The sequence below is a fragment of the Echiichthys vipera genome, assembly GCF_963691815.1.
Source record: "Echiichthys vipera genome assembly, chromosome: 12".
Lineage (NCBI taxonomy): Eukaryota > Metazoa > Chordata > Actinopteri > Perciformes > Trachinidae > Echiichthys > Echiichthys vipera.
Genome location: NC_139837.1, coordinates 9,026,735 through 9,053,088, shown reverse-complemented (window position 1 = coordinate 9,053,088; position 26,354 = coordinate 9,026,735). Strand labels below are relative to the sequence as shown.

Genomic DNA, 26,354 nt, shown 5'->3' with positions numbered 1-26,354 from the left:
GTGTGTGTGTGTGTGTGTGTGTGGTTGTGTGTGTGCATTTGTATGTGCGTGTGTTGGCCTTGCTCAGTGCAGCATTCTCAAAGTGCACTAATTGAATAAAGAGTAATTGTGATGTATTTAGGCAGCTGCTGACCCCTGTTGTTCAAGTGGGTAAAGCCATTAGCTGGAGCATAAGGTTTACTCCAGTGGACACAGAAAAACAAAGCCAAAGTGTGGAAGCAAGAGAACAGGAATACAGCGGGTTAGTTAAGTGACTTGGGCATTGGTGCTTCTTTGTTATGCATTAGATGCTGGTACAAACAACCAAGGTACATGCTCGGAGGCACAGAAGACCATGTAAACTATTAATTCACTGGAGAAAATGAAAAAAACAGCAGCTAAGAGGTTTTCCAATGGCAACAGCAATGTTTTAAGATCTCCTCCATGCTTTGAATTAATTTCTGTGTGGCTATTGTACAAAACATCAGGATTAAATGTACTCCCAGCGTTGTTATGATCGTCTCAACGCATTCCTTTTGTGTGTTATTTCTAGTGCATCTCCTGTCAATATTAATGTGAATTAATGATAGAAATGCCAGCATTCATTTTACTTGTTATGCTCCCATATTCCCATATTATGCTCTTTTTCAGGCTCATATTTGTATTTTGGGTATGTTCTGAAAACACATTATTTTTCTATCTACCTCTATATAGTATAGTTGTGACATCACAACTTGACATATAAGTCCTGACGGCTCGTTTAAAGACAGTTTCTGAATAAGGGTTGTGTGCATTTCTCTGTGGATTTGGCGTTTTGATACTATTTGACCTAGCCTCCTGAGACCATCCTGACCTTGCAAGCTCCATTGTATTGTACTCGCAGATCAGTCTGGTAACGTGCGATGGAGACAATTTGGAGCCATTTGCCAAGTGAACGTCCAAACAGTGTTGGTTTTGAAGCGTGTGAGGTGAGGCCAATGGCGAACTCCTCCATCTACCAAGCAAGCGGAAGCAACGTATGCAAATCTGACCTGATCTAGAAACATTTTCAAACAGTGGTAGCCCTAATTCTGTTAGCCGCTTGCTAATGCTTTTTTCTCTCGGATCCCTCTGTTGGAATATGGACCAGGCACCTGATATTGTGCCTTTTATCAGTAAGTTTGCGTTACCCAAACGGCAGATATCCCTTACCGAAATTTACCATTTACTTTCTGAGCTGTGCCTCAACGCTCTGTTGTTACGTCACACGATTTGTCGATTTGATTCAAACGAGAGTTACCAGATAGATATGCTGAGCAAATGCGAATCAATCCATCTGGCGGAGTCAGGTTACATTCAACCTGCTTTACAATCAAAAATTCAGAACTCTCTATAACTCTTTATACTATGGGACCCGTACTAGTGTCCCAAATGCTTCGCACTTAATTTGATCTTATGCATTACATACTTTATGAATGTAATTACCATGTCAGGAAACAGTGATCAGTTACGACTAAGTTCTCCTGTTATATTAGTTTGTATACGCAACCTTTGAGTCAGAGGTTCAAAGTTGCCTCTTGATTTTTGAAACAGCAGATGAGATAAAGTCAGACAAGAAGAACCATTTAGTAGCTGTTTTGGTGCTTTCAATCATATCACATGAGTTTGCCTCGTTATGTAGTTAAATTTCCATTTTCTTCTGAGAACTCTGGTATCTATAGTAGCTGCTTGTTTCCTTACAGACTCTTTATTCAATAATAAGTGGTTACAATCATTTGCATCACTGTATGTTATTGTCAAACAGGCTTTTTGTGTAATTCAGGTTAACTGACTCTTAAGTAAATGCATGCTGAGAAGCAATGCGTGGGTTTGTATGATGAATAAAATGAGAGGCTATACGTTATCCTTATCAGTGTATGCTATATTCCATAATAGTTGAGTGAAATACAACTGAGCGAATGCATCAAATGCATGACTGAGATAAGCATTAGATTAATATCATATTAGAATAATATGCTGCAGCCTGCAAGAATCTGGCAAAATAAGGAGAACTCTAAAGGAAAAGGTTCTGTATATGCATCCCCATTCTAATATCTGTACATTAATCTAAAAAAAAGTGATTTTATCAAATCTTGTCTGTAATCATGTAATTTTCTGTCACTTAAATATATTAGGCCAGTTTGGATTGTGGAGCTATTGGAATAGTATGTTGCAGTAAACAACGTCTCTCTTCTTACTAAGAGCCCGGCACTCTGAGACTGTTGGAGAACCCTTCAACATATGAAGTGTTTTCCTAACTCTGACATGAATAATCTATTTTAGCAACACAAGTACCATAGTAAACTACCTGACACTCCTCAACAAAGAACCCTGCAAACCGCTGGATGACACTTTAGGATGTCAGAGTAGTTTCCTACTTCTAAAGCCACATCAGCATCATGTGGCAAAGATGATGAGCTCTTGACTTAACAATGTAGTTTGCTTAAGTCAGGCGTAAAAGCTACTGTTCACCTCTTCATTGCAAATATTACCATGAAATACTTCCTCTCTGTTGTCACCTAGCTGACACCTCAACATCCAGTTATCCCCCATTTCCAGGTCAGAAGCATCTGCGCTCTCTGCATCTCAGCTTCCTCATTGCCACCGGGGAATGACTGTAAATAACGCTGTAGCAACACTTTTTACATGTATATACTGCCCTACAAAGCCAAAGTGCAGTAAAAAATAAGGCTTTAAAGTTTGTTTACTGCCCCAACAAATGAATATTTGGCACACTGATGATGGATTATGGTTTACTAATTTGCCATTGAATATTTTTTTTGATCCAAATCAATCCTAACCTCCATACTTTCAAACCCCAAATTGTGCATAAATCATGTTATTAGTGATTTGTTTAGTGATTGCACTTAGGCTTTGTAGGGCAGTATAGTTGTGACATCACAACTGTACAAAAGTCCTGACAGCAGATTTAAAGGCTATTATTGTGTGTGTGTGTGTGTGTGTGTGTGTGTGTGTGTGTGTGTGTGTGTGTGTGTGTGTGTGTGTGTGTGTGTGTGTGTGTGTGTGTGTGTGTGTGTGTGTGTGTGTGTGTGTGTGTGTGTGTGTGTGTGTGTGTGTGTGTGTGTGTGTGTGTGTGAGTGCGTGTGTGTGTGTGTGTGTTCATTTTGCTGTGGTTTGGGCATTTTGATACTTTTAACAGTATTTATATAGCACCTCAACCTGCTTTACAATCAAAAAATACATGTACTTCTCAGTTTTTACATTATGGGCCCTTTAAACTGCAGCTAAGCTAAAGGCAGAGTAACACTATAATCCCCCATTAGATGTGGATAGTTTCCTTCAGTGCTGTTTAAATAATACAGTTTAAATGAGGGTTTGAACACAAGAAAACAAAATGAGCTGAACTCATTTGTCACTGCCATATACGGTTTGCTCTAAGACATATGGCTTCAGATGCATCACTAGCTAATTGTGCATTATGCGTGAAAAAGCTCATAAAGAACAACACAAGTCTCGAGAAATCTTCAGTCATAGCTTCTTTGCAGCTTCAAAGGAGTTTGAATGTGTGAATACTTCCAAGTCGTCGCTTTTAACTGCCAAGTCGTTCTGCTGGTTATCCCCGTGAGATTTGAATGTAGCCTAAGATCAGTTTCAGTATATGGAGCGTGTGGAGAATCCATTTGAGCTGTCCGGGAAGCAAGTTGTTCATCAGTGAGCAAGCCAGGGGTGAAACTGGCTCTGTGGAAACCCTTTAGGGAACCGGGGTGTCAGTGTGGAAGGCTTTCAAAGAAGCAAGCTGCATTCACACGTGTGGAACAAAATCTTATTTTACACACCACTATAAACAGACCCTAATTTGTCCTCCTTACCCATAATCCCTTTGGTTAACTCACCGTTCCATTTTATCGCACTGGTCCTACATGTCACCTCAAGCTACACAGTATGGGTATCTTGTGAATATGTTCACTGCGTGAAATTCAACTCAATTCTAGTGTTACTTTTTTTCTGTATGTGTATGACAGACATTTGGCATGTGCGTCCTTTCCCATACAGTGAATGTATATGGTTTGCGTGGCACGTCTATAAGTTTGACAGTGCCGTGTCATCTATCACACCTCGTCTCTTCTCGCTAAATGAAATTCCGCCCCCCCCCCCCCCTTCACAGCTCAGCACTCATTTTAATTAGCTCGCTCTCTGATCTCTCTTTTTTCCTCTCCCTCTCTGATAATTCTCCCTCGTTTCCTTCTGCATTTCTCTGTCCCTCTCACTCTTTCGCTCTCATTACAGTCATTTCTCAGAGTAATTAATGAGCTAATATCTGCTTTCGTGTCATAGGGGTCATGCACTTCCTCCCTCCCTCTCTCTCTCTCTCTCTCTCTCTCTCTCTCTCTCTCTCTCTCTCTCTCTCTCTCTCTCTCTCTCTCTCTGTTTCTCTCTCTTTCTCTGTAACATATGAGTCATCCGACGCTTTGTTTAGCTGCCACTCTCTGCTCTTCTTACTCTGCCCTGAAATGGAGAGGGTACGAGAAACAGGGATTGTATGACTTCTGACGTCGCTGCAGATTTCAGCTCAGTAATTACACCGAAAAAAGAAAGAAAGAAAGAAGAGTGAACCACACAACTAGACTGGAGGAAGGTGAAGGACTTCAGAACTGACCTTTGTTGTGACTGGATTTGATATAATATAATTATGCAGCATTCAATCAACCTACAGTAGACTTTCATCTCACTGACTTCATTCAGATAGCCACAGGAAAGGTGTCAATTACTGAAACAGATACTAAATCGAACTCCAAACCCTTCTCTGTTGTTGTCCTTCCAGCAGCCATTCAACGTTGCTTGTGTGTAGTTTCAGGACAAGCATTAAAGGAAAGGATGGGGAATTTTATATATGTTAAAAATCACATGAAATACCACAACCGACAATACATTTATTATTATAGAAGTATGATGCAGTTTATTCCTCTGTGCCAGAGATCTTAATTGTGGTCCCAGATCTATTAAAAACTAACGAATGATCACCAGCATTGCAGTTGATGACATGTTCTACACTTAACATGACCTCTGTAGTTTGTTTTGAGTCAATTCCACACGGACTTTCCTGCTGCCACAAAACTAATTTGCACTCATTTGTGTATTAATGGGTGGCCACATGTACAGAGCATAATAAACCAGATGCGTGCAAAGGTGCATAGAACAGGTGTAATTATAATGTGTCCAGATTACATGTTAATACAAGATTTAAATTAGACCAAAATAATGCCAAATATATCATAGTCCTATTTTATACATTTAATGACGGTAAGAACATTTTAAAATGACGCCATATGATAAAATAAACAAGTAATATCAAGTCATTTACGTCTAATGATATAGAAGAAGTTAGCAAAAGTTTAACTTTTTTGGCGCCACTGAGCAACTTTCATAGGAATTAGAAGTTATTAGAAGTTATTATCAGAAGTTATTATTTCACGTATTGCGGTGAGAGTTGCGTGGAGACAATTCGAACCCACCCTTTTTTTGTATTTTTTTTAAGAATACCAATACCTATAAGTTATCGAACAAAATAACTCAGGACCAAGTTGTATTGAAACTTCTCCAGTCGAGTGATATCTGCATTGGATCATTTTTGTACTTACATTTAGAAAAAATTAGAAAAAAATGACTACTGTATGGTTTTGGTTGGAGCCAGGTCCTGGGAGCATTCTTCGACTTAATGCAATGCGTGACTACCACAGCAGCTACAGTCCATACAGTGCGTGGTTTGTGGAAGTCAAGCAGGTACTCTTTGATGGAGTTGGCAGTTCAGCTGCAAAGACGCTTCCATCTGCATGATGGGAATCGACTGAAGTAGAAAAAAAGGCAGTGATGAAGTACTCCATTGGTATCAGTATCACTATAAGGGTACTAGAATTGGTAAAAAAGGATTGTTCTTTTACAATAATCCATCTTGAAAATTGAGATTGTGACTTAATGCTAGAGGAGGATATACACCAGGAAAAGCGATTCTTCATGACTTGTCAAATAAAAGTTGTTCTTATTAATGGCTTTAAGCTGATCTATAAAACATTGATAAATGTTTGTTATGATTAATAAAGCCATTAGTTACTTATTTTGACTACAGTGGTATCTCACTGAAAAATGTTGAAATACACTTTTTTACACTACTGAGAAAATTAAGACAAAACCGAAAGAAAACACATTAACTTTTTTCTTATGATAATGTGAGAAAGGTTCACTTAATGAGCCTTCACATGATACGCTTTTTGCGCTGGGCTCACCACAAGGTTGGGAGCAGAGACCTAGTTAACAGCTAAATCAACGTTAGGGTTAAAACAACCGTTCAACCCCCTATTCAGAAACCTGGTGTGACTGCTCCAAGCATTACGTCTTTTTAATGTGACATTAAATAGTTGGGAAAACTCGGACACACAAACAGTTAGTTTTTCCTCCATCTTTCTAACCGGCTTGATGTTGCTCTCTGGTTGCCTAGGAAACGGAGAGGTCACACTCAAAGCTTCTATCTCATTGGTTGCACTTTTGAAAGTTCACCGGCAACTAGATCAAAGTTCAACTGATTTTTTGAACTTCGACCACAGAGAGGCAAATCTGAGCGGTGCGCGCCGCAACCGCCTCCTTCATAGGAAATGACTGGAACGGCAGCTGCAAATTATTTTTACCGCATATCATGTGTAGGGGACATTAGCAAAACCTGAACTGCTTTCACCCTCGCTAAGCCTTTATGTGTGTGTGTGTGTGTGTGTGTGTGTGTGTGTGTGTGTGTGTGTGTGAGTGTGTGTGTGTGTGTGTGTGTGTGTGTGTGTGTGTGTGTGTGTGTGTGTGTGTGTGTGTGTGTGTGTGTGTGTGTGTGTGTGTGTGTGTGTGTGTGTGTGTGTGTGTGTGTGTGTGTGTGTGTGTGTGTGTGTGTGTGTGTGAGTGTGTGTGTTTGCACTGTGATCCCTTTAATCCTGATTCTCCCATGTCCTTCAAACCCCAATCAAGGTTGTCATTAATGAGCGTTTTCTCTCTCTCTGCCTCGCCCTGCTTGTTCTCTCCCTCCCTGTCTCTAAACCTTTTCTAATTAACTACAAACACTGCTGCTTACTAATGATGACTGAATATGTATGTGTGTGCACGCATAGCAACACAATAAATGACTCTAATAAGCATCTCCTCCGGTTTGATTAGCAGTGCCTAAAAGTTGGTGGTGATTCAATTCTTTGAAGCCTGTGGGTTCATCCAGTCATGTCAAGATCTTTAACTTCCGCAGAATCTGATACACTCCAGTTGCCAAGTTCAAACGAGTTACTGATGTGCACAGATGTGGGTTGCAAAGGGTCAGAAATATCCGGTAAATCCTCAGACAATTTCCTAGGGGAGTTAATTTAGAATTTAGGGATTTTTTAAAATTATAATATAAATGTCATCCATTTTAAAAGGAAATTTAAAAAGCAATACTATACTGTAGATGTCATGGCATATTTTGGTTATAGATATGCTCAATTAACTGAAATGTAATTCTTCCATCACATGTACAGAGCATTTGCCAGCATCCCATTACATAGAAATCAGCTCTCTACGTACACAGTATATTCTCCCATCACATGGGCATGCCACTCTACTGCTAACACTACTGCACTGTCTGAGCCAAAGACTATTTGATTGATCATATTAATGAAGCTAATATATTTTATATTTTTATGATATTTCAGTTAATCAGCAAATAACCTAAAGCAGAGTACACATTTTATAACTTGTTAACACTTCATGCTATTTTTTCTTTAGGTAGCTGTTACCATGTGGGAGGTAGCTTGACAGAGCACAATTCACACTGTATCTGTTTTACACATTGATGGATTCATCTGGTAAATTAATGGGTATTGTCTTCTGATGATATGGCACAAAGTAGGGTTATATCTGCATTTGAAACAGCTTGAGCAGATATTTCCATTTCATTCCCATTATATGCCGTACATTCTCCATACATTTCCTTTAATTCCCATGGAAGTTTCCACCTTGAGTATTCTACTAACATAGTAGGCCTATAATAACAACAACTTGTAGAGTGCAAATCCTTGTCCATACTGCACTTATCATCCTGTCAGAAATGTATACACTTAACTTTTGATATAGCTCTCAGCATTCAAAGTGGAATGTAATTTCGTTATATACATGGAAATGCAGTGGATGATAAATAGTCTACTAGTCAAGTGAAACATGTGGAAATGATACTCTATAGAGTGAACACTGTAGAAGTGTGAAGGACACAGGTTTTTGTTTGCACTGGTTACTGAAGACTTCGAAGAAACATTGGGAATATATTAAAAGACTTGATAAATGGGCGATTATCATCAAGAATTTGATTGGGTGTAGAAATGCCATTGTCTTTCCATTTTTTACTTTTTAATTCCACTAAGGCCTATACAATATATACATGTTGAAAGAAAAAAAAGAATCCAATGTCATTAATGTCTCCAATTTCCTCTCTCTTTTATCTCCATCTGTCTCAGGTGTCACGTCCAGGTGGGGTGATAATCATGGAGAGGCTTTTGCTGTGTGTGATGCTGGCAGTTGCCATGGCAGTGCGGGCACAGATCTGCCCAAAGCGCTGCGTATGTCAGATCCTGTCACCCAATCTGGCAACCCTCTGTGCCAAGAAAGGTCTACTATTTGTACCGCCGAACATTGATAGACATACAGTGGAGCTACGGCTGGCTGACAACTTTGTCACAAGGTAACAGTCACATCATACTACCACCAAGAGAACTGGTACTTTATACCGCTAATGCTGCAGACACTGCTTCTGTTATTTCTATGTGTATGTATATATATATATATATATATATATATATATATATATATATATATATATATATACTACGTGTTTATAGATTTGGTAAATTTTAGGGTATTTTTTGCTATAAGATTTAGTTTTATCTTATCTCATGGTTGTTTTACTGTAGGCTACTTGAACAGAACACACTGTGTCACTAGTAGCTACTACTGTATCACTTCTAAAACGCCTAGTACTACTGCTAGTATGATAGTTGCCTCTGTTGGGAGGGCTATTTCTATTACTAATACTGTAACCATTAAAACGTTCTGCTAATGCTAGTGCTACCAAATACTGCTTCTGCTAATACCGCTAGTCCTGCTAGTACAATACTAAAAGGTCTAAGAATTAAAAAAAAAAAAAAACTCTTCTATAACTAAAACTACCGCTACTTGTAAAAAGCAGCAATAGTTACAACTGCAACGCTCAGTTCTACACTAAGACTGCTATTATTACAACTGTCTGGAACAATTGTTAGGATCTAATTTTCTGAAACTTGACGTGATTGCTTCTTGTCTTTTCAAAATGTGCTTACTGGATACCGAAATGTGTGAATAATACTCAAACAACTAAACATTATAACACTTTTTTTTTTTTTTGAAGTAAAACCCCAATGTCAACTGGAAGATAAAACTGTATCATCTTTCTTCAATATGATATAACTAATTTACTGACATTTAATTATTAAGAACCAATACATAAAAGAGAATAAACCAGATATACCAGTCCTTAGAAAGTTCAGTCTTAATCTGTGAGAATGAATCATTTTTCCTCAAAGCTGGAATCGAGACACTGATCGATGATGTCATCAGGAGAAAAAGCCTGGAGAAGAAGAATAAGTGGCTGAATTTTTGGACAGAGCGGCATCGCCCAGGGTGCCTTTTATGATACAAGAACATTACCCGCCAGCACAACAATGAAATAAAACTCATTTAGGTGTGAAAAAGCACATTCTTTGTGGCCCCAGAGTAAGTCATAGTAGGTTGAGAGTCAATGGAGCAGCTCAAGGCTGTCTCTTGATAGCATTGCAGTTTAGAGCCTCTCAGTTCTCGGGTTTGTAGACTTTAGAGAATTTTTTCATGCTCACAAATATTAAATGAGCTGCACTGGATAAAAGGAATACCACATGTGGATTTTGTTTCACTATCAAAATAGTTTTCCTTTAAAATATCACTTTTAACACTATTGAAAGATTGAAAAATACTCTCATATTAAGAATGACTGACTTGTGTCAATCAAGACTGTTTCATTGAACCAATAACCTGGCATACAAAAGGACGTATCATAGATTATATCTGTCTCTTGCCTCATTGAACTGTGCTTATGTGTCCAAAGTGTGAAGAGGAAAGATTTTGCAAACATGACACGGTTGGTGGACCTAACATTATCCAGAAACACCATCTCCTACATCACTCCTCATGCCTTTAATGATCTGGAAAACCTCAGAGCGCTACACCTCAACAGGTATGGATACAGATGCAGACTGATATGTTCCAGTGATATTGTGGATTTTGCATAAAATCCTCTTGATAAATGTGAAGTGTTGAATGTACTGTTTTTTTTTCATTTCATTAACCTCTCTCTTGCTCTCGCACAGTAACCGGCTGACAAGGATAGGTAATGATACATTCAGCGGAATGTCGAAGCTTCACCACCTGATTCTGAACAACAACCAACTGATGCTGATCCACCAGGGAGCATTCAACGACCTGCTGGCACTGGAAGAATTGGACCTGAGTTACAATAACCTGGACTCAATACCGTGGGAGGCCATCCAGGTCAGGATCTCTTTGAACTGCAGCAGCCTTTTCAACATGTCTGGCTGGAGGCCCTTGGAAAAATCCAATCCCAAGCACAATAAAATGGCCATGAAACCTTTTTGGCGATTGATTTGAAATAAAATAAAGAGATCTTAAGGGGTTTTGGATTGAACAAAGGCCATTATGTGGACTATTTATTAAGCTTCACTAAAACTTAATTTATAAGCATTTTGTGTGCCAACAGTTTCCATTTTGCAGGTGCTCTTAAACTCTTAAACGCACCTTAAAACCTTCAAATTTCTCAAAAGCCGACAGTGCGCCTTATAATCCTGTGCGCCTTATATATGGACCAATATTGAGCCACAACAGGTCTCGCAACTACGGTAAGCAGCCGCCGACTCTATTTCCCCCCTGTAGAAGAAGTAACGCGCGGTGCATGTTGCGATATATGACTGGGCGAAGCGTGCCATTTCATTTCCATGTGTGTGTTTGTGTAAAGAGCCCAAAATGGCTCCTATTAAGACACACGCTTACGACGCAGAGTTTAAACTCAAGGCGATTAGTCAGGCAGTAGAACACGGGAATAGAGCAGCAGCCAGAGAGTTTAACATGAACCAATCAATGGTGCGGAAGTGGAGGAAGCAACAACCATCTGACTGTGTTGTTGACATTCCCTTTAGCGTAGCTTCATCTAATGGATGCATAACGTAACCCCAGCCTCGACTGTAGCGTCTATTCTATGCGCCTTATAATGCGGTGCGCCTTATATATGAAAAAAGTTTCAAAATAAGCCATTCATGGAAGGTACGCCTTAGAATGTGGTGCGCCTTATAGTGCGGAAAATACGGTAATATAAATCAGGTCCTCTGTGGATCAGCTTACTAAAATGTTTTGCAAGTAGTTATAGTCAAGTTTGATAACTAGGTGCTGCATTAGGTGATTGTGTTTCTATAATGATTAACCATATGATGGCTTTGTTGTTTTCAGTTCAACTTTATGTTTTCAGCATAGAAATGTTAACACTAATTCAATTTCAAGCTTTCTATTACCAAAGAAAGATTCAAAACTAATAACATTCTTCTCTGTAATTCCTGCAGAAAATGATTAGCCTCCATACGTTGAGTTTAGACCACAACATGTTGGACTACATTCCAGAGGGAACATTTTCTCTGCTACAAAAACTCAATCGGCTGGACGTCACCTCTAATAAGCTCCTGAAGCTGCCGCCGGACCCACTTTTTCAACGAGCACAGGTATTCTCAGGGGCTTAATTCCCACCACATAAAAGCCTAACCTAACAAAAAAGCCTCTTAAACACAACCAGGCACTTCATTTCACCTTTAATGTTTTGTGTGTAGATTAACTGCTTTCAAACTAAATTATTGAGGCACAAGTGTGTGAACAACTGATACATGATGATTTTTTTTCTCATCTTTTCATATCTCCTAATAAAGTCACATTTACAGTTAATGTCCCTTGGTATAACTTATATAAATTCTCCAGGTCACTCCATTAACATAGTAGAAAATAGTGTGATTTGATGCTCTGCTTACAGAAAAGAAATTTTGAAAATTTACTGTTTGGAATCATGGCGATAATTTTCATATTAGTGACAATAAAATCACTGGAAATCTATTTTTTTTTTAAAAATCCAACCTTTTCTTAAAATGTGAGTCTTACTTCATGTTTTCTGGCCCTGATGATTTATACCAGTGATTCTCAAAGTGGGGTCCCAGGGGATCCGTGAAAAAATACGGATGAATTTGTTTAAATGATCATGATATGAAATTAATTTTAATAATTAAAAAAAATAAATCACAAAAAGGCTTCATAGTTCTACTTATAAGTATTTAGTATTATTTTGTATAATAGTTGATAGATGATGTTGCAATCTAAAAATTCTATATCGTTTAGCCAAAATGTTTAATATCTAATATATATATATATATAATATAATAATAATAATAATATAATACATTCCTCTTGGGTTGTTCTTCCACCTGACTAAGAGTATGGAAGTGTAAAAAATATGCTACATCAAATTATTCTAAGGGACATGAGGGGGGTCAAATAATTCTTGTCTTGTCTGGAAAAAAAGTAAAAAAAAGATCTGTCAAGAAATCAATAAGTATTAATGCATCCAATGAGTAGAGCTCATTCATCGTTTGATCCCAAACAAACTTTTGCTGGTGAAAGTGTTCTCTCTCTCTCCCTCTAGATAACCTCTGATTCATACAATCACTGAATGACAGCCTTCCCATGAAGATAGGGAATATGAATAATAATGTTTTTGCTGTTTTTAAAAAAAGTAAAATCATTGTTTCTCACTACCAGGTCCTGGCCACATCAGGGCTCATGACTTCCACTTCTTTTGCACTGTCATTCGGTGGGAACCCTCTTCACTGTAACTGTGAGTTACTGTGGCTGCGAAGGCTGAACAGAGAGGACGACCTGGAAACGTGCGCGTCGCCCCAGCATCTCTCTGGTCGATACTTCTGGTCCGTCCCTGAGGAGGAGTTTCTGTGCGAACCTCCACTCATCACCAGATACTCCCATGAGATGAGGGTGCTTGAAGGGCAGAGAGTTACACTCAGGTAGATTTTAACTGAGATACATACAAAATAATATGAATACATGCAAAAAGGTAAAGATAAACAAGGTTTCCTCGTTATCTTGCCCAATTGACTAACACACAAACACATAGACATATACACTGTCTGTTTTAATTCATTTAGTTGTGCATTATGTGTACGAGCCGCTCAAGAATGAAATGACCAACTGTTCAATGAATCACAAGACAGGGACATCACACTAACATTTTAAGGAAGATGAAACTGAATCAAGAACAGGTCTGAGAGATGATGATTACTTCATTTGCATATATATTGGTCACACGCTTGCAATCATGATAGATGTTATGTTTTCAGATATGGAATTATAGGGAGAAAAGGCGGGCAGAGGAAATCAATGAGATGCTATTATTCTGTATCCTTTATTGGGTCTTGTCCTCACTATATATAAGGTATACATTGAGATTATGAGAGCGTCAACCCACCTAACAATCCTCATATTGTGCAGCGTCCATTTTAATGCATTCAACTGCAAAAAGCCACCGAAAAAGGAAGGACAAAAAAAATGTAGTGGTACATGGTTAGGTGTTTAGGATACGTTGCAGTTTATTGATTTTACCATTTCATAATCGAGTAACTAGATAAAACTTCTGAAATGCATGAATAACAGGGCGGTCCAGTCCAGTTTAGTTCAGTCCGGTATGGTTCAGTTCGGTTTGTTACACATTACAACATTTATTTTTGTATTTCCACTGTCAAAAGTTATGGATGGTACAAATAAAATGGTTCCATTCCTTCCTGTTTTTTGGGCAGGCACACTGATCCAATGCTAAAATACGGTAGCCATGTGAGACCATCCTGATCTCACGAGCTCAATTGCATTTTACTCGCAGATCAGTCTAGTAACGTGTAACGGAGAAAATCTGGAGCTGTTTGCCAAGCAAGCGTCCAATCAGTGTTTGTTTTGAGGCGGATTTAAATGTGACGCAATGAGAAGCGACTGTTCATTGTAAACAACATGGCGGCTTCTACGGATGAGATGAGCGCAACTGTCGAGCAAACCTTGCTAACGCTTTTTTCTTTTGGATCCTTCTGTTGAAATATGGACCGGGCACCTGAAATTGTGCCTTTTTTCTGTAAAAAATTGCAGCAAATATCCTTTACCGACATGTTGTTTACTTTCTGAGCCTCGACACTGTTAGTACATCATAAGCTTTGTTGATCTGATTGGTTGATTTGGCCCATTTGTTGGTGATAGACAGAGGGTGTATCCAATCAGCAACCAGTATTTTTGTCCCTTCCCAAAGGATCTCCCAACGAGAGTTCACAGATGGATATGCTGAGCCAATGAGAATTAATCCATCTGGAGGAGTCAGATTAAAAATGCGGAGCTAGAAACAATGTAGTCTGCGATTGGTGTAAACTCTATTCTGAATCATTGGTGAAGGGTAAACGCAGTGAAAATCGGTTTAACAGTGAATAATAAAAAGGTTTTTTAGCTGATTTCTCAGCACATGTCTGTCACACAGCTTCCATCGCATATCAGCGCAATGCAGGAGGAAATGTAAAATCTAAAGATAACATGCAATTTACATGGTTGACGCTGCTATATTTAACAGTGCAGTCTGCAGTAGAAATATAAAACAGATCTGGTGCTTAGGTACATACAGTACATACAGTTCTAAAGGTACTATACAGCAAGTGTTCAATGTAAATGCAGCTTTTGGGGTGATCGCGTTTGACCCTTTAACTTCCACAGTAATGGCAATTTTATTCAATTTGGAGCTCACTTAACTTCATAACAGACATTTTCACCCATGTTGGATGAATGCACACAGTGTGACCCCGCAGCAGTGTCCTTTAAATTACTCCTACACTTCCCTTAGCTCTTATTCTATCATTTTATAAAGTACTTGAATAACAGTAAATGAAAGAATGTCACAATGACCATGCCATTTCTTTTGATTGCTTAAATTTCTGATGACGTAAAAGTACTTTTTTATGGCATCCATTATACTTCAGTCATGCACCTGTACAAAAGATAACAAATCTACGAGAATGAATATAATAGTTCCTCAATATTTTCCTGATTTGGTTCCTTTTTTCCACAATCCAAGGCCTTGAATACTGTTATTAGACTGTTTCCTGTTCTTTATGTGCATGTCTGCTTCACAACCAAACCTATTGAACATTTATGAATGAGCCACTCATGTAGTTCTACGGTTTATAGTAGTTGCATAATAACGCATTTAGACCTGTCAGTCAACAACAAAAAAATAGGCAACTATTTTATTTTTGCTCCCCCATTTCATTTTTGCTAGCAATATATATAGCAATGCCAAAAAATGTCAACATTTACTGTTTTTATTTGCCATTTATGACATTAGAAAATTCTACCACAAAACTTGTGTAAACAGCTTGTTTCTGATATTCTACAGATCAGTATTTTAATTCATAATTACTCATTCATAAACTAAACTGCATATAAATGTACTCTGTAATCATTTAATAGATAAACCTGTATTTTTTTTTTTACATCCTTCTCCAGTGAAAGAATGCGCCCCCATTATTCCCTAACCTCTTGCCTTATCTCCTTGTACCTACTCCTTTATCCAAATAGGTACCGGTACTTACATGCTGTTATGTAAATGGCATTCTCACTTAAATGAATGTGCTCTGCCGACACAGTATGATGTTAACATGATGTTCACACTCTTTAACTTAATTCCCAGACGGAAAATGGAGGGAATCCAGAAACCACCATAAAGCAATGCTCTGCTTCTACAGTTGGTCCCATTCTGTCTTGTTTCTAATTTGTTCAACTCTACTGGATTTCTCTCCTTAAGGTGTAAGGCAAGAGGTGACCCAGAGCCAGCCATCCACTGGATCTCACCTGAGGGCAAACTTGTATCTAACTCCTCCAGAACCTTGGTCTACACCAACGGGACTCTGGACATCCTCATCAGTACAGTGAAAGACACCGGTTCCTTCAGCTGCATCTCCTCCAACCCTGCCGGTGAAGCCCACCAAACAATAGACCTGGTTATTATAAAACTCCCCCACATCTCCAACAACACCAACAACATACAGGAGCCCGACCCGGGATCGTCAGACATTTCCACGTCAACCCGAGGCGGAGCCAATGGGAGCAACGTGACGGGTGACGTGAAGGGCGGGGTGGACAAGAGGGTGGTGACGGCCGAGGCCACATCATCAACAGCGCTGATCAAGTTTAACTTCCAGAGGACAATTCCGGGAATTAGGATGTTCCAGATACAGTACAATGGCAGCCAAGATGACTCGCTGGTTTACAGGTAAGAATCATTACACAACAATGATATCCATCACAGTAGAGTCAGATGGTTCACGCAATAGAAACTGAACCATGATATGGCTAATGTGAAGGAAGACAATTACCCAAGGCTGAGCTGTATAGATTAGATAATAGTAGTTTAGATGCAACTTTAATGATCCTGTTTGGATCCTGCTGGGCCCTACGAGAACACTACCAGGATGCTACAAAGGGCACTACAGTGATTTGATTCTATAAATTAAAGGGGCTACAAATAATTAGGGTTATCCTTGATTGAGTACATTTTTAGTTGACTGACGCTCATACGATTTTGTCTACAAATAGGTAGAGCTTCACTAACAAAGACCATGCCAATAAAGATATGGATTTAGAATACTTTATGGCGTATTGAGGATGAAGGAGAGTGAGGATGATGTAGGAGGGATGTATTTAGGGTGGAAGGGATGAAGAAATGAGGGGAAGGGAAAACAGGAGGGAACCAGGAGAGCCGAGAATTCATGTACTCGGATTTGGACTGTTCTCTCAGTGGTTCCATTATTCGATCATAAGAGAGAAAAGGGAGGGGGAAAAGAAAAAAGGGGTTTGGGGAGATGGATGTGAAAACTGAGTTCCACCAGAAAGGAACAGATCAGGTGTGCACAAATACTTTTGTGAGGAAATGGGATGTGTTCCAGGCTTGGTCTTTGTTCCTCAACCAAAATGTCTCACGTTTGAAAGCTACCAGAAATAGATGGCAGATAAAAACGTATAAAAGGCAACTAAATGATCAAATGTGTGAATTATTCAGCCTCAGTTAAACCTGCAATCCGTAAGATTAGAGATACCTTGTTTCTAGCGGCCTCTTTGGTGGTGAGATGTAACTGCGGGTTAGCCTGTTCTTTCAGAGCCCTCCGTTTTGTCACGTTCACGGTCGCTATGCATTTTTTTTTTATTTTGTGAACTTTATTGACCCCCTCACCTCTCTAATTCCAGTCCGTCCTCTATATGTTATCCTCTTAAATCCATACACACACACACACACGCACGCACGCACGCACGCACGCACGCACGCACACACACACACACACACACACACACACACACACACACACACACACACACACACACACACACACACACACACACACACACACACACACACACACACACATGTTCCTATTACACTTCTGCCCTTACTGCAAGCCTTACTCAGAAGTTGGAAGTTCACGGGTTTCCGAGTACTAGTAAATACAGCTTAACTGGCTGTGACATGGTTGAGCATTTCCATTTAGGGAGGGAATGTCACCACAAACACACAGATCGGAATACTCAGCTAAGAGGCAAGTGCTTTCATTAGTGGGTCATGTGATCAATCAACATTGTTTTAACTTCATAAACATAATACATGCTTGTCAAAAACAGAAATTGTGGTAATGTCCAAAATGAGAATGGTTTTCATCAGAGCATATGCACAGACTATTTGCCATGTTTTATTAAATAACAGCCCAGACAGATAGTTCATATCAGGGCGCGTTAGACCAACACGGAGATGAAACAGGAATGGACAGCAAAGATGCAAGCCAAACAGCAACGTGAGAAAGTTCATGATCCTCAGTGAAATTATGCCGCTCGCTCTACGCTGCTGACTCACCAGCACGGCCTTGGCAGGGAGAGCTCTGCTAGTCCTTCTTGACTTTTGCCGTTTGCTCAGGATTACACAGATTAGATCAATCTCGCTGGCAATGATTGTTATTTGAGCTAAATATTTACTCTTGTGAAATGGGGGAGAGGGAATTAACAAATACCTAAAGCTTTTGTAGGGAAATCTGACAGTATTATCAGCTTTTCATATCACTACTAATCCTTAGTCATACTTCAGCAGTACACAGCAGCCTCAAGAGCCGGGCTAGAACTCAGATTGACCGCCTGGGTCAGGATGATGACTCTAAATTGTGATTAAAATTGTATTTTTTTTACCATGAGCTATGAATTTGTGATCCTTGATCTCTTACAGTCTTTATCTCTGTGTCTACACCGATATATGATCAACAAACACAGATCATTCACAGAAGAATTCTGGTATTATCTGCCTTGCATATTATTCCTAATCTCTGTACAGAATTCATCAGCACTTAACCCCATTCAGAGAATGCATCATCGGGAGACGGCTGGGATTTATAGCCGTCTGTTTTGCAAAGATAGCGTCATCGCTTTTCACATCAAGATGGCTGCTTTTCCTCTCTATCTCTTTCTCTGCTCCTGTCTCTTTTATTCTCAACAGATCAGCAAAAGCCTTTGTGCATTTGTTGGGCTGTCATCTGACAAAAGGCTGCATTTATACTTTCAGCCTGTGACTCTTACTAATACTTGTTTGAAAGTGTTACGTTTAGAGAGCATGATGGCCACAAAAACAAACAGCTTCCTGTGGAGGCTCGGAGGAGGAGTGTTAAGACAGCCTTTCACCGCCCACCTCGATCCGGCCTCGCTCTGCCTCACTCTGTCACATCACTCAGTCTTTCTTTCTATCTTTCCATCCTCCCCTCTTCCTCGGTCTCTCCCTTTCTCCAATATTAAGCGCTGAAGCCATTTGTGTTTCTCTGTGTTGTTTTGCAGCTCTCTTGTCTTTAGATAGCAGATTGATTTCCATTCAACACCTCTGCTGGCACAAAGCAGTGAACCATTGATTCTGTTTTTTTCCTTACCCAAACACAGAGAAGAAAGATAGAGAGGGAGAAAGAGAATGCAAAAGAGGGAAAATGGGGAAATAGGAATGAAAACCATAGGGGAATGACATAAGGAAGAGATGTTGAGTGTTAATGGACCAGCCAAAGACTGGTCCTGTTGTCACAGACAGGACACTAACTTCTCACAGCTTATTGATATGCCACACATTGACATTTCTGCGCTTTACTCCCCACCTGATCCACATTATGCTTTTGGGTGTAGCTTTATGTTTCCTTCATGCTGTGAGTTCATCTCTCTGCTTTAAACGGATGAATAAGTGAGTGATATTGTAAAGCTTTCAAAGGCACATCTGCCCTGTAATGTTAACCTCCTGGTTATGCTGCCCATCCGAAATCTAATAGTTGGAACACTTCTGTATTGATCCCTGCAGGGAAACCCCACCCACAACGCCTTCCTCTGGGAGGTCAGGGTCAGCTGCAGAACAGCACTCCTGGAGCTGATAGGGATTCAGTGTCTTGCTCAAGGACACTTGAGACAAGCAGCTGTTTACTGATACAGTACTGGTGTTTTAACGCCAGTAATCCTGCTTAAGTATTGTATGTTCATTCTGGAAGCAGGCCTAGTGCCCAGTCGGAAACTAGGCAACACCTTTTCCCAAACTCACAGCGATGCTTCTGATCAACAAGTGATCAAATCTGCTCCAAAATGTAATGGGTTCTTCTTTGGCCCATGCTACACCCCCCGAGTTTTATGGAGATCAGGGTTGTATTTTTTTCTATAATCCTGCTGATAAACAAACACACCAACAAACATAATCTATTTGGTGGAGGAAAAAAATGAAACTCACCATATAAACTCCGGGTTCACTAAAATATTCAGCCGATCCTTAGGCTAAGTTATAGTGTTAGTTTTTCTCCATCATGTTGATGATATTTTAACAAGGGAAATATGAAATTAGTTTTTATCTTTCTTTCACAGAATTCAGTGGTCAAAGGAAAGGTTTAATTTCAGTTTCAAGACTTTTGTTCTGGGGACTCAAGATAACCTTTCCGTCAAGCCATATTTGAGTTAAATTAGCATTTTTTGTTTGTTTGTATTGTCCTCAAGGCACTAATCCAGAGCACTTTAATTTTGTATTCATTCTACCTTACATTGAAGGGACCAATAGGCTTTGGCACCCAAAAGAAACATGTTTTTTTTGGCACCTCATCTGTCAACGGAGCAATTTTAAAACCTTGGGTGTCTTTTTGTCTTTTTTCTTTTCCTTCTTGAATGCAAACACTAAGGAACTAAATCAAGTCATCCACACGACATTTATATAAGCCTCAGCTGTTAGCCCCTTATTTCAGGATCAGGTCATGGGAAGGCTGATGTTAATGTGTTGACCTTTCACACATGACCTATCACGGCAGCAGCTCAACATACAGTCTACTGTCTTTACACCTCGCTAGTTTTATTGAACACATCACAGCTGATTATAAGACTCACAGCCACCATCAACAATGATAACCATAAAACTGTCACAAAGTATAATGTGCTCCTATTCAGATGTAGAGCCAATTATTGCACTTAATTTTGGATGAATGCAAGCCATTGGGATTATGTAAGGAATTAAGTCACAAACAATAGGAACAATAGCTGTATTGTTTAGTTGATGAATAGATGGTTAAGGTTGTTAAAGATATATGCCTCGAAAAGAGAAATAACGATATAAAGAATTATACTATACAGACTTTGTGGTCTCAAATAAAAAAATGTATTGTTTTGACACCTACAAACAAACCAGTAGCCATGTGATACCTTATCACAGGCTGCCTGTGAGTTGGCAGTTCAATTGAAGAGTCATGTTCGCTTCTCAGATACTTTTACCAGGGGAGGTAGAACTATACAGTACTGTATATCACAAGAGGAAAGCAGACTTTTTGTGTGAAATAATGTAATGAATGCTAGACTCTGCATAGCGAGGCCAGTCGGGCTGTTCATGTCCCTGAAGTACTTAGCCAAACCACAAACTTTTTCTAATCCTTACCAAGTTGTTTTCATACCTAACCCTAAACGCCAAAATGGATGCAAAATGTGCATCTATCGGACAAATATCAAATTCCACGGCACTTCACGGTCTCAGAAATACTACATACAATTCATGTCTCGTCATGTTTGATCTGTGCCCTTTTTCAATTTTGATTTTGAAGCACATTGAGGGTACACATGTCATATGAAATGTTCTATATAAATAAACCTGACTTGGCTCAAACTCAATTGCAATTGAAAGCAAACAGAGACCCACGTTTTCAGGCAGACCAGGTTTGGTTGTTTGGTCTGCACCGGAGTTCTAATGAGTTTTCACACCATCCCACACCAGCCAGCCTATCCACCAAACCCTGCTCCCTGTTGTCTCTTGGTCTTGGGATCAGCCCAGGTGACAATGGAAAAAACAACTTTGGAGGTCATCTTCCACCTCTACGCAACTAAAAGTGTAGAGATGAGGACCTCAGGGAGCAGACTTTTATAAGAAATGAGAAAGTTGGCAGCATTGCTAGGAGCTAAAGTGGGCTGAGCTTTGAAAATGAATCGTTAAAAATGTGGTTTGCCATTCATGAACACAAGTCTTAGACCAATAGTTAATTTAAAGTTTAAGTAGACTATAGCTTATCCACTCCAAGCCTGCAGACATAGAAGCCTCAAAATGTCTGCCAAAACTCCGGCTGTATAGTCTTTTATAGGACAAAAACTCCACTTTGACATTCACTCCCTAAGTCACTATGTAAGTGACTTAAGAACACACACACACAAAACCCATTCTCCCTCTATCCTAGACCTCATCTACTCTGCCTGTTGTTTTTTTTTTTTTTATGTTATGTTCATTCAACGGTTGTTTTCCACTTCAACAGATCCATCGAGCTAGGGGCTGGTTGCCATTTGCCAAGAAAACTACATATCAAGCAAATTGTGTGGCAAGCTTTTTTTTATGAGGCTACACAACAGGGGAGTGGGGATGAATCCAGGCTTTTAAAAAGGCATACTCTCCCCTCTCACTAGTATGAGGTAGTTTATCCTTGCCCATGGTCCCTGAGGCCCAGGTATAACACCTTGCTCAGCTGTGCTTAAGGCGTGAAAAAAACATCCGCCTTTATCCTGCCGTAATGTTCCAATTCTGATTTTATAGCACCATAAACATATTGCAGGCCGAACGTAACAGTGTTATTGTTGTAAGTAGTCTGAAGGCTTTTAAACAGGGACAAGTAGGATAGAGAAAAGTACCACAGCAGTAAGGGGGATTCTGAAGTGAAGGTTGAACGGTAAAGGGTAGCCAATGAAGGAAAGACAAACACAACATAAAAAAGATTTGGGACTGTCCAATCAGATGACGGAAAGTGAAAGAATGGAGATGTGTAATGAAGGGAAAGAAGGGACGAAGAGGACGGGATGACAAAAAGTGGAAAACAAGGGAAGAACATATAGCAGAAAGAAGAAGGGATAAAGGGAATAATGCCACTGGCTTGGAAGTACTGGAAAAAGAACCAAAGGAGGAGATTTAATGGATAATAAGCAAAAGGAGGAAAAATACGTCTCAAGAAAGGAAGAAAGAATGGAGCAGAGGAGTAAAAGGGACATAAGATAGTGTGCAGAAAGTTTTGGAGACAGAATAATGGTAATATAAAGAGAGAGAATGACAGGACAAAATATGATGGCCCAATGCCAGTAGAAGAGAGCACGGTGGAATAATAACAATAATGTATGTGATTAAAAACAACAGACTTTAAACTAAGTAAGAACAGACAAGGGAAGAAAAGGCAGTATGGGAAAGAAAGTGTGGAAGGAGCCACCTAAAGCATTAAATAGAAATGTAGATGACTCAGCTAAACTGGAGTATTGGAGCCGAGGTACAGATGGTGCTGAAACATCTTGCCCACATCTGGAACAAGCTGACGTTGCACGGCGCGGTGACATTGTCAGTGATGAGAATTAGGAACTGGCAAAGGTGAAAAGCTGGTTGTGTTTATTCAGGAGAAAATCACAGTGCAAAGTGAGCGTTACTCGTTACTTAGTAACTGTGCATTACTCGTACAGGTTTGACCGCAGGTTTATTTGTATTCATTTGTGTTACTTGCAATGAAACGCATCGGTGTAAATACCAACCTAATGTCTTTCCGACATGTCTTTCCAAAATATACACGATTGCTGCTTGGTGGAAGTCCCAGATATGTCGGGGGGGGGGGGGGGGGGGGGTGCTTTCATGTCAGGATTCATAACACCAGGTGGGCACACAGTTCAAGGAATTTCACCGCCTTTTTCCTGGAACTGTGCCCAGTTGTAGCTACTAATACAGCAGTATGAGCATAAAATAAATTGAGTTTGCCGATTGCAATAAATGGATGGAAATTATGACACACCACATCATGATGCTAATTTGAAAAAAAATCAGAATTAATGCTTCGTCAGGGCTGGCCGCAGACAACTTTTAAAACGCTTGTTGTCTAAATTGGGTCTATGTTTATCATATATAAGTTATAGAGTGTGGTCTTTACCTAGTTTGTAAAGTGTCCTGAGATAACTTTTGTTATGATTTGGCACTATAAATAAAATTGAATTGAATTGAATTGAATGAAATGGAATTTGGATCGATCAGGGTTATGCAGGGCAATCTCAACACTGACAGGCTTTCACAGCATGTGAATTTCTCACCTGAGTTGAAAAATTCTAGCTTGCGCGGAGGTGTGGATTTTGCATTGCCAGGCACGATTTTCTAAAAATTCTCTTTGCATTTGGTATTTTAATTGATATATTCTTTGAACTAGTTTCAGGCTCATTATTTGTTTTGCACCTATATGACGCAAATATGAACTGATAATGGAAAACAAAAATCCCTGCCATCTAGTATGCTCACAATATTGTTATAATATCTCCACATAAAGGAGCTAGGCTTTCAAGCTCCTTCTCAGTTAATTTAGTGTGATTAAAAGTTATCAGGATAGCAAATTACAGAATAGTGATAATTATTGTCTTTAGATTATTTTTCTCCACTTTGGCACTGAAATAAAGTGCATTGGATTGGGAGCTGTAATATTATGACTAATTCAAATATGAATTCCTTTAACTCTTAATTGGTGAGGAACTATTGTATTCATCTTGAGTAAATTGTTGCCACCAGTGAACTGTTCCACCCCATTGCTGCATTAATAAAACTGTGGAATTATTGCTAGATCACCACCTAGATGGCTAAGATTGAACTGTTCTGAGTCTGACTCTGAACAGGGTTTAATGAATAAAAATGGACGGGGAGGTGTTAGCAAAGCCTACCTGGCCTGGGCTCAAAACCCCCTGTTCCACCTCACTACAAGCTGGGTGGGTGCTTGTTAACTATGAGCTCTGGCATCAGGGGCATTATGCATGGTAAAACAGAGATAAGAAGCTATCTTCTGCAATGTTTCTGTCTGCCTGAGAGACTCAGACCTATTAGCATGGCAGTATGCCATCTGCTGTGTAAGCCACATTAGCTTTGAGGTCAACAGTAATGGGGCAGGAGTTAAACTACCATTAATCCTCTTCTCTTTGTGCTTAGAAACCAGTTATTCTTAACTGGTTTGACTGTACGCATGTTGATTAAAGTGTGTGATTTTTTGTTTCCATTGAGAAAATCAACATGGGAAAAAATGTTTAATAGCAACTAAATCAATATATATTAGTCCCTGCGGTTCACATAGTTCTAGTGCTAGTTGGTGTTCTAAAAAATGAATTAAATTTGGCTACTGTCAGCAGCTACACTGTGGTGGTCAGATGGTTTTTACAGCACTCAGTACTGCTCACAAAAGAATGAGATCATATTTGTGGTGGTAGCTTACAAGGGGGGGACACATACCTTCAGTTAGCATCTGTAGCATCTCAGAATCAGCCAGGGGCCTGATCCTTCACCACCTAAATTCTCTGTCAGATTAGCAAACATCCTGTTACTGCTGGTTCTGGTTCAAGTTGCTACAGCTGCTGAAGTGAAGCTCTGTGTCTGGAGCGACCTGCCGCTCTACTCCCAGTCTCTTAGTGGGGGGAAGTGGACCGCAGGGTGCAAAGACGGGCTGAACAAATGTGTTAATGTGCTGCATTCAGTACTACAATTAGATAGTACCCATTTTTTTACCTATATAAGATAGTTAAATAAATATGTGCCAGTCAATCTTTATATTGTGCCATTAGTGACGAGGAGTACATCATACGAAACTATTATGCTACAAATAATGAGATGAAAAGAAGCATATGAGAGTATAGCGGGTGTTTAAAGTGTAGTGCAAAGAAAAGTTTTTTAAAACCCATAACTGCTTCTGCATGCTATTTTGTTGGCTTATCTGCAAAAGTTTTCCAAGTTTCAGGCTATTTAATTTAGACCAGCTTGCATTGCAGTAGCATGGGAGGCTTTAGCCAGAAGCATTGAATACCATTTTCTGAAATAATTGAACAGCCTACTTTTAGATATATGTGACCCACATTTTGGTTCCATCCCTGTTTGGAGAATCTTACCATCGTTTTTTGTTCATACATACCTAATGAGAGTGGTAGTGGTAAAATATTATAGGAGTTCATGCAAAGACGGGTAAGAAAAGCATGCAAAGCCCAAAAAATAAAGCTGGGTGCTGGACCGAAAGGTAAGTATGAAAGGGAAATAAAGTCAGCACACCAGAAGCTGCTCCTTGACAAATTTATTATAACTGACGTTACGGGCACCTGCCCTTCCTTAGACTTAAAGTGAAAAACCTTTTCCAAAGAAACGAAACGTCACTTATAATAAATTTGTCAAGGAGCAGCTTCTGGTGTGCTGACTTTATTTCCCTTTTTAAAAATCTTACAGGAGCCCACTGATATTTGCACCCTTTTACTTTCCTCTTTTACTTTTAACCAAGAACATTTAACAGCTGGAGCAGTGTTATTGGCAGGGGTTTGGTGTTGTTTTATAACATTAGCAAATGTTAGAATATAAGGAAATTGCTAATGTTAAACCTTTTCTACAATTTTATTTGGGGGGGGGGGGGGGGATCTCACCAACATTTTAAAGCTGCTCTCTTGCTTTCAGCCACACCACATGAGTTGCTCAGTTGTCATGAAAATGAAGATGTTTAAATTTCTTTTTTTTCTGAGCATGTTAGGGATTTCTCATCTATGTTGGCTTAAAAGCTAAAGTTGGAAGCTCAGTCTCAATCTTGTAAACAGCAGTTGACAAAACAATCTCACCACAAATGAACAGCTGTTCGGTCACATCACATGATCTC

At 39.4% G+C, this 26,354-nt stretch overlaps 1 protein-coding gene across 1 annotated transcript in view; it reads left to right on the top strand.

Annotated features, from left to right (window-relative positions):
- Positions 1–8,483: 8,483 nt before the first annotated feature.
- lrfn5a (leucine rich repeat and fibronectin type III domain containing 5a) overlaps positions 8,484–26,354 on the top strand; it is a gene marked incomplete at its 3' end in the record, with an annotated part of 28,244 nt that continues 10,373 nt past the window's right edge. The window contains exons 1-6 of the mRNA XM_083924635.1: positions 8,484–8,692; positions 10,127–10,255; positions 10,389–10,569; positions 11,649–11,804; positions 12,886–13,145; positions 15,968–16,435. Of these exons, the coding sequence (XP_083780761.1) occupies positions 8,496–8,692; positions 10,127–10,255; positions 10,389–10,569; positions 11,649–11,804; positions 12,886–13,145; positions 15,968–16,435 (1,391 nt within the window). The 5' untranslated portion in view covers positions 8,484–8,495. The remainder of the gene's footprint in view (positions 8,693–10,126; positions 10,256–10,388; positions 10,570–11,648; positions 11,805–12,885; positions 13,146–15,967; positions 16,436–26,354) is intronic.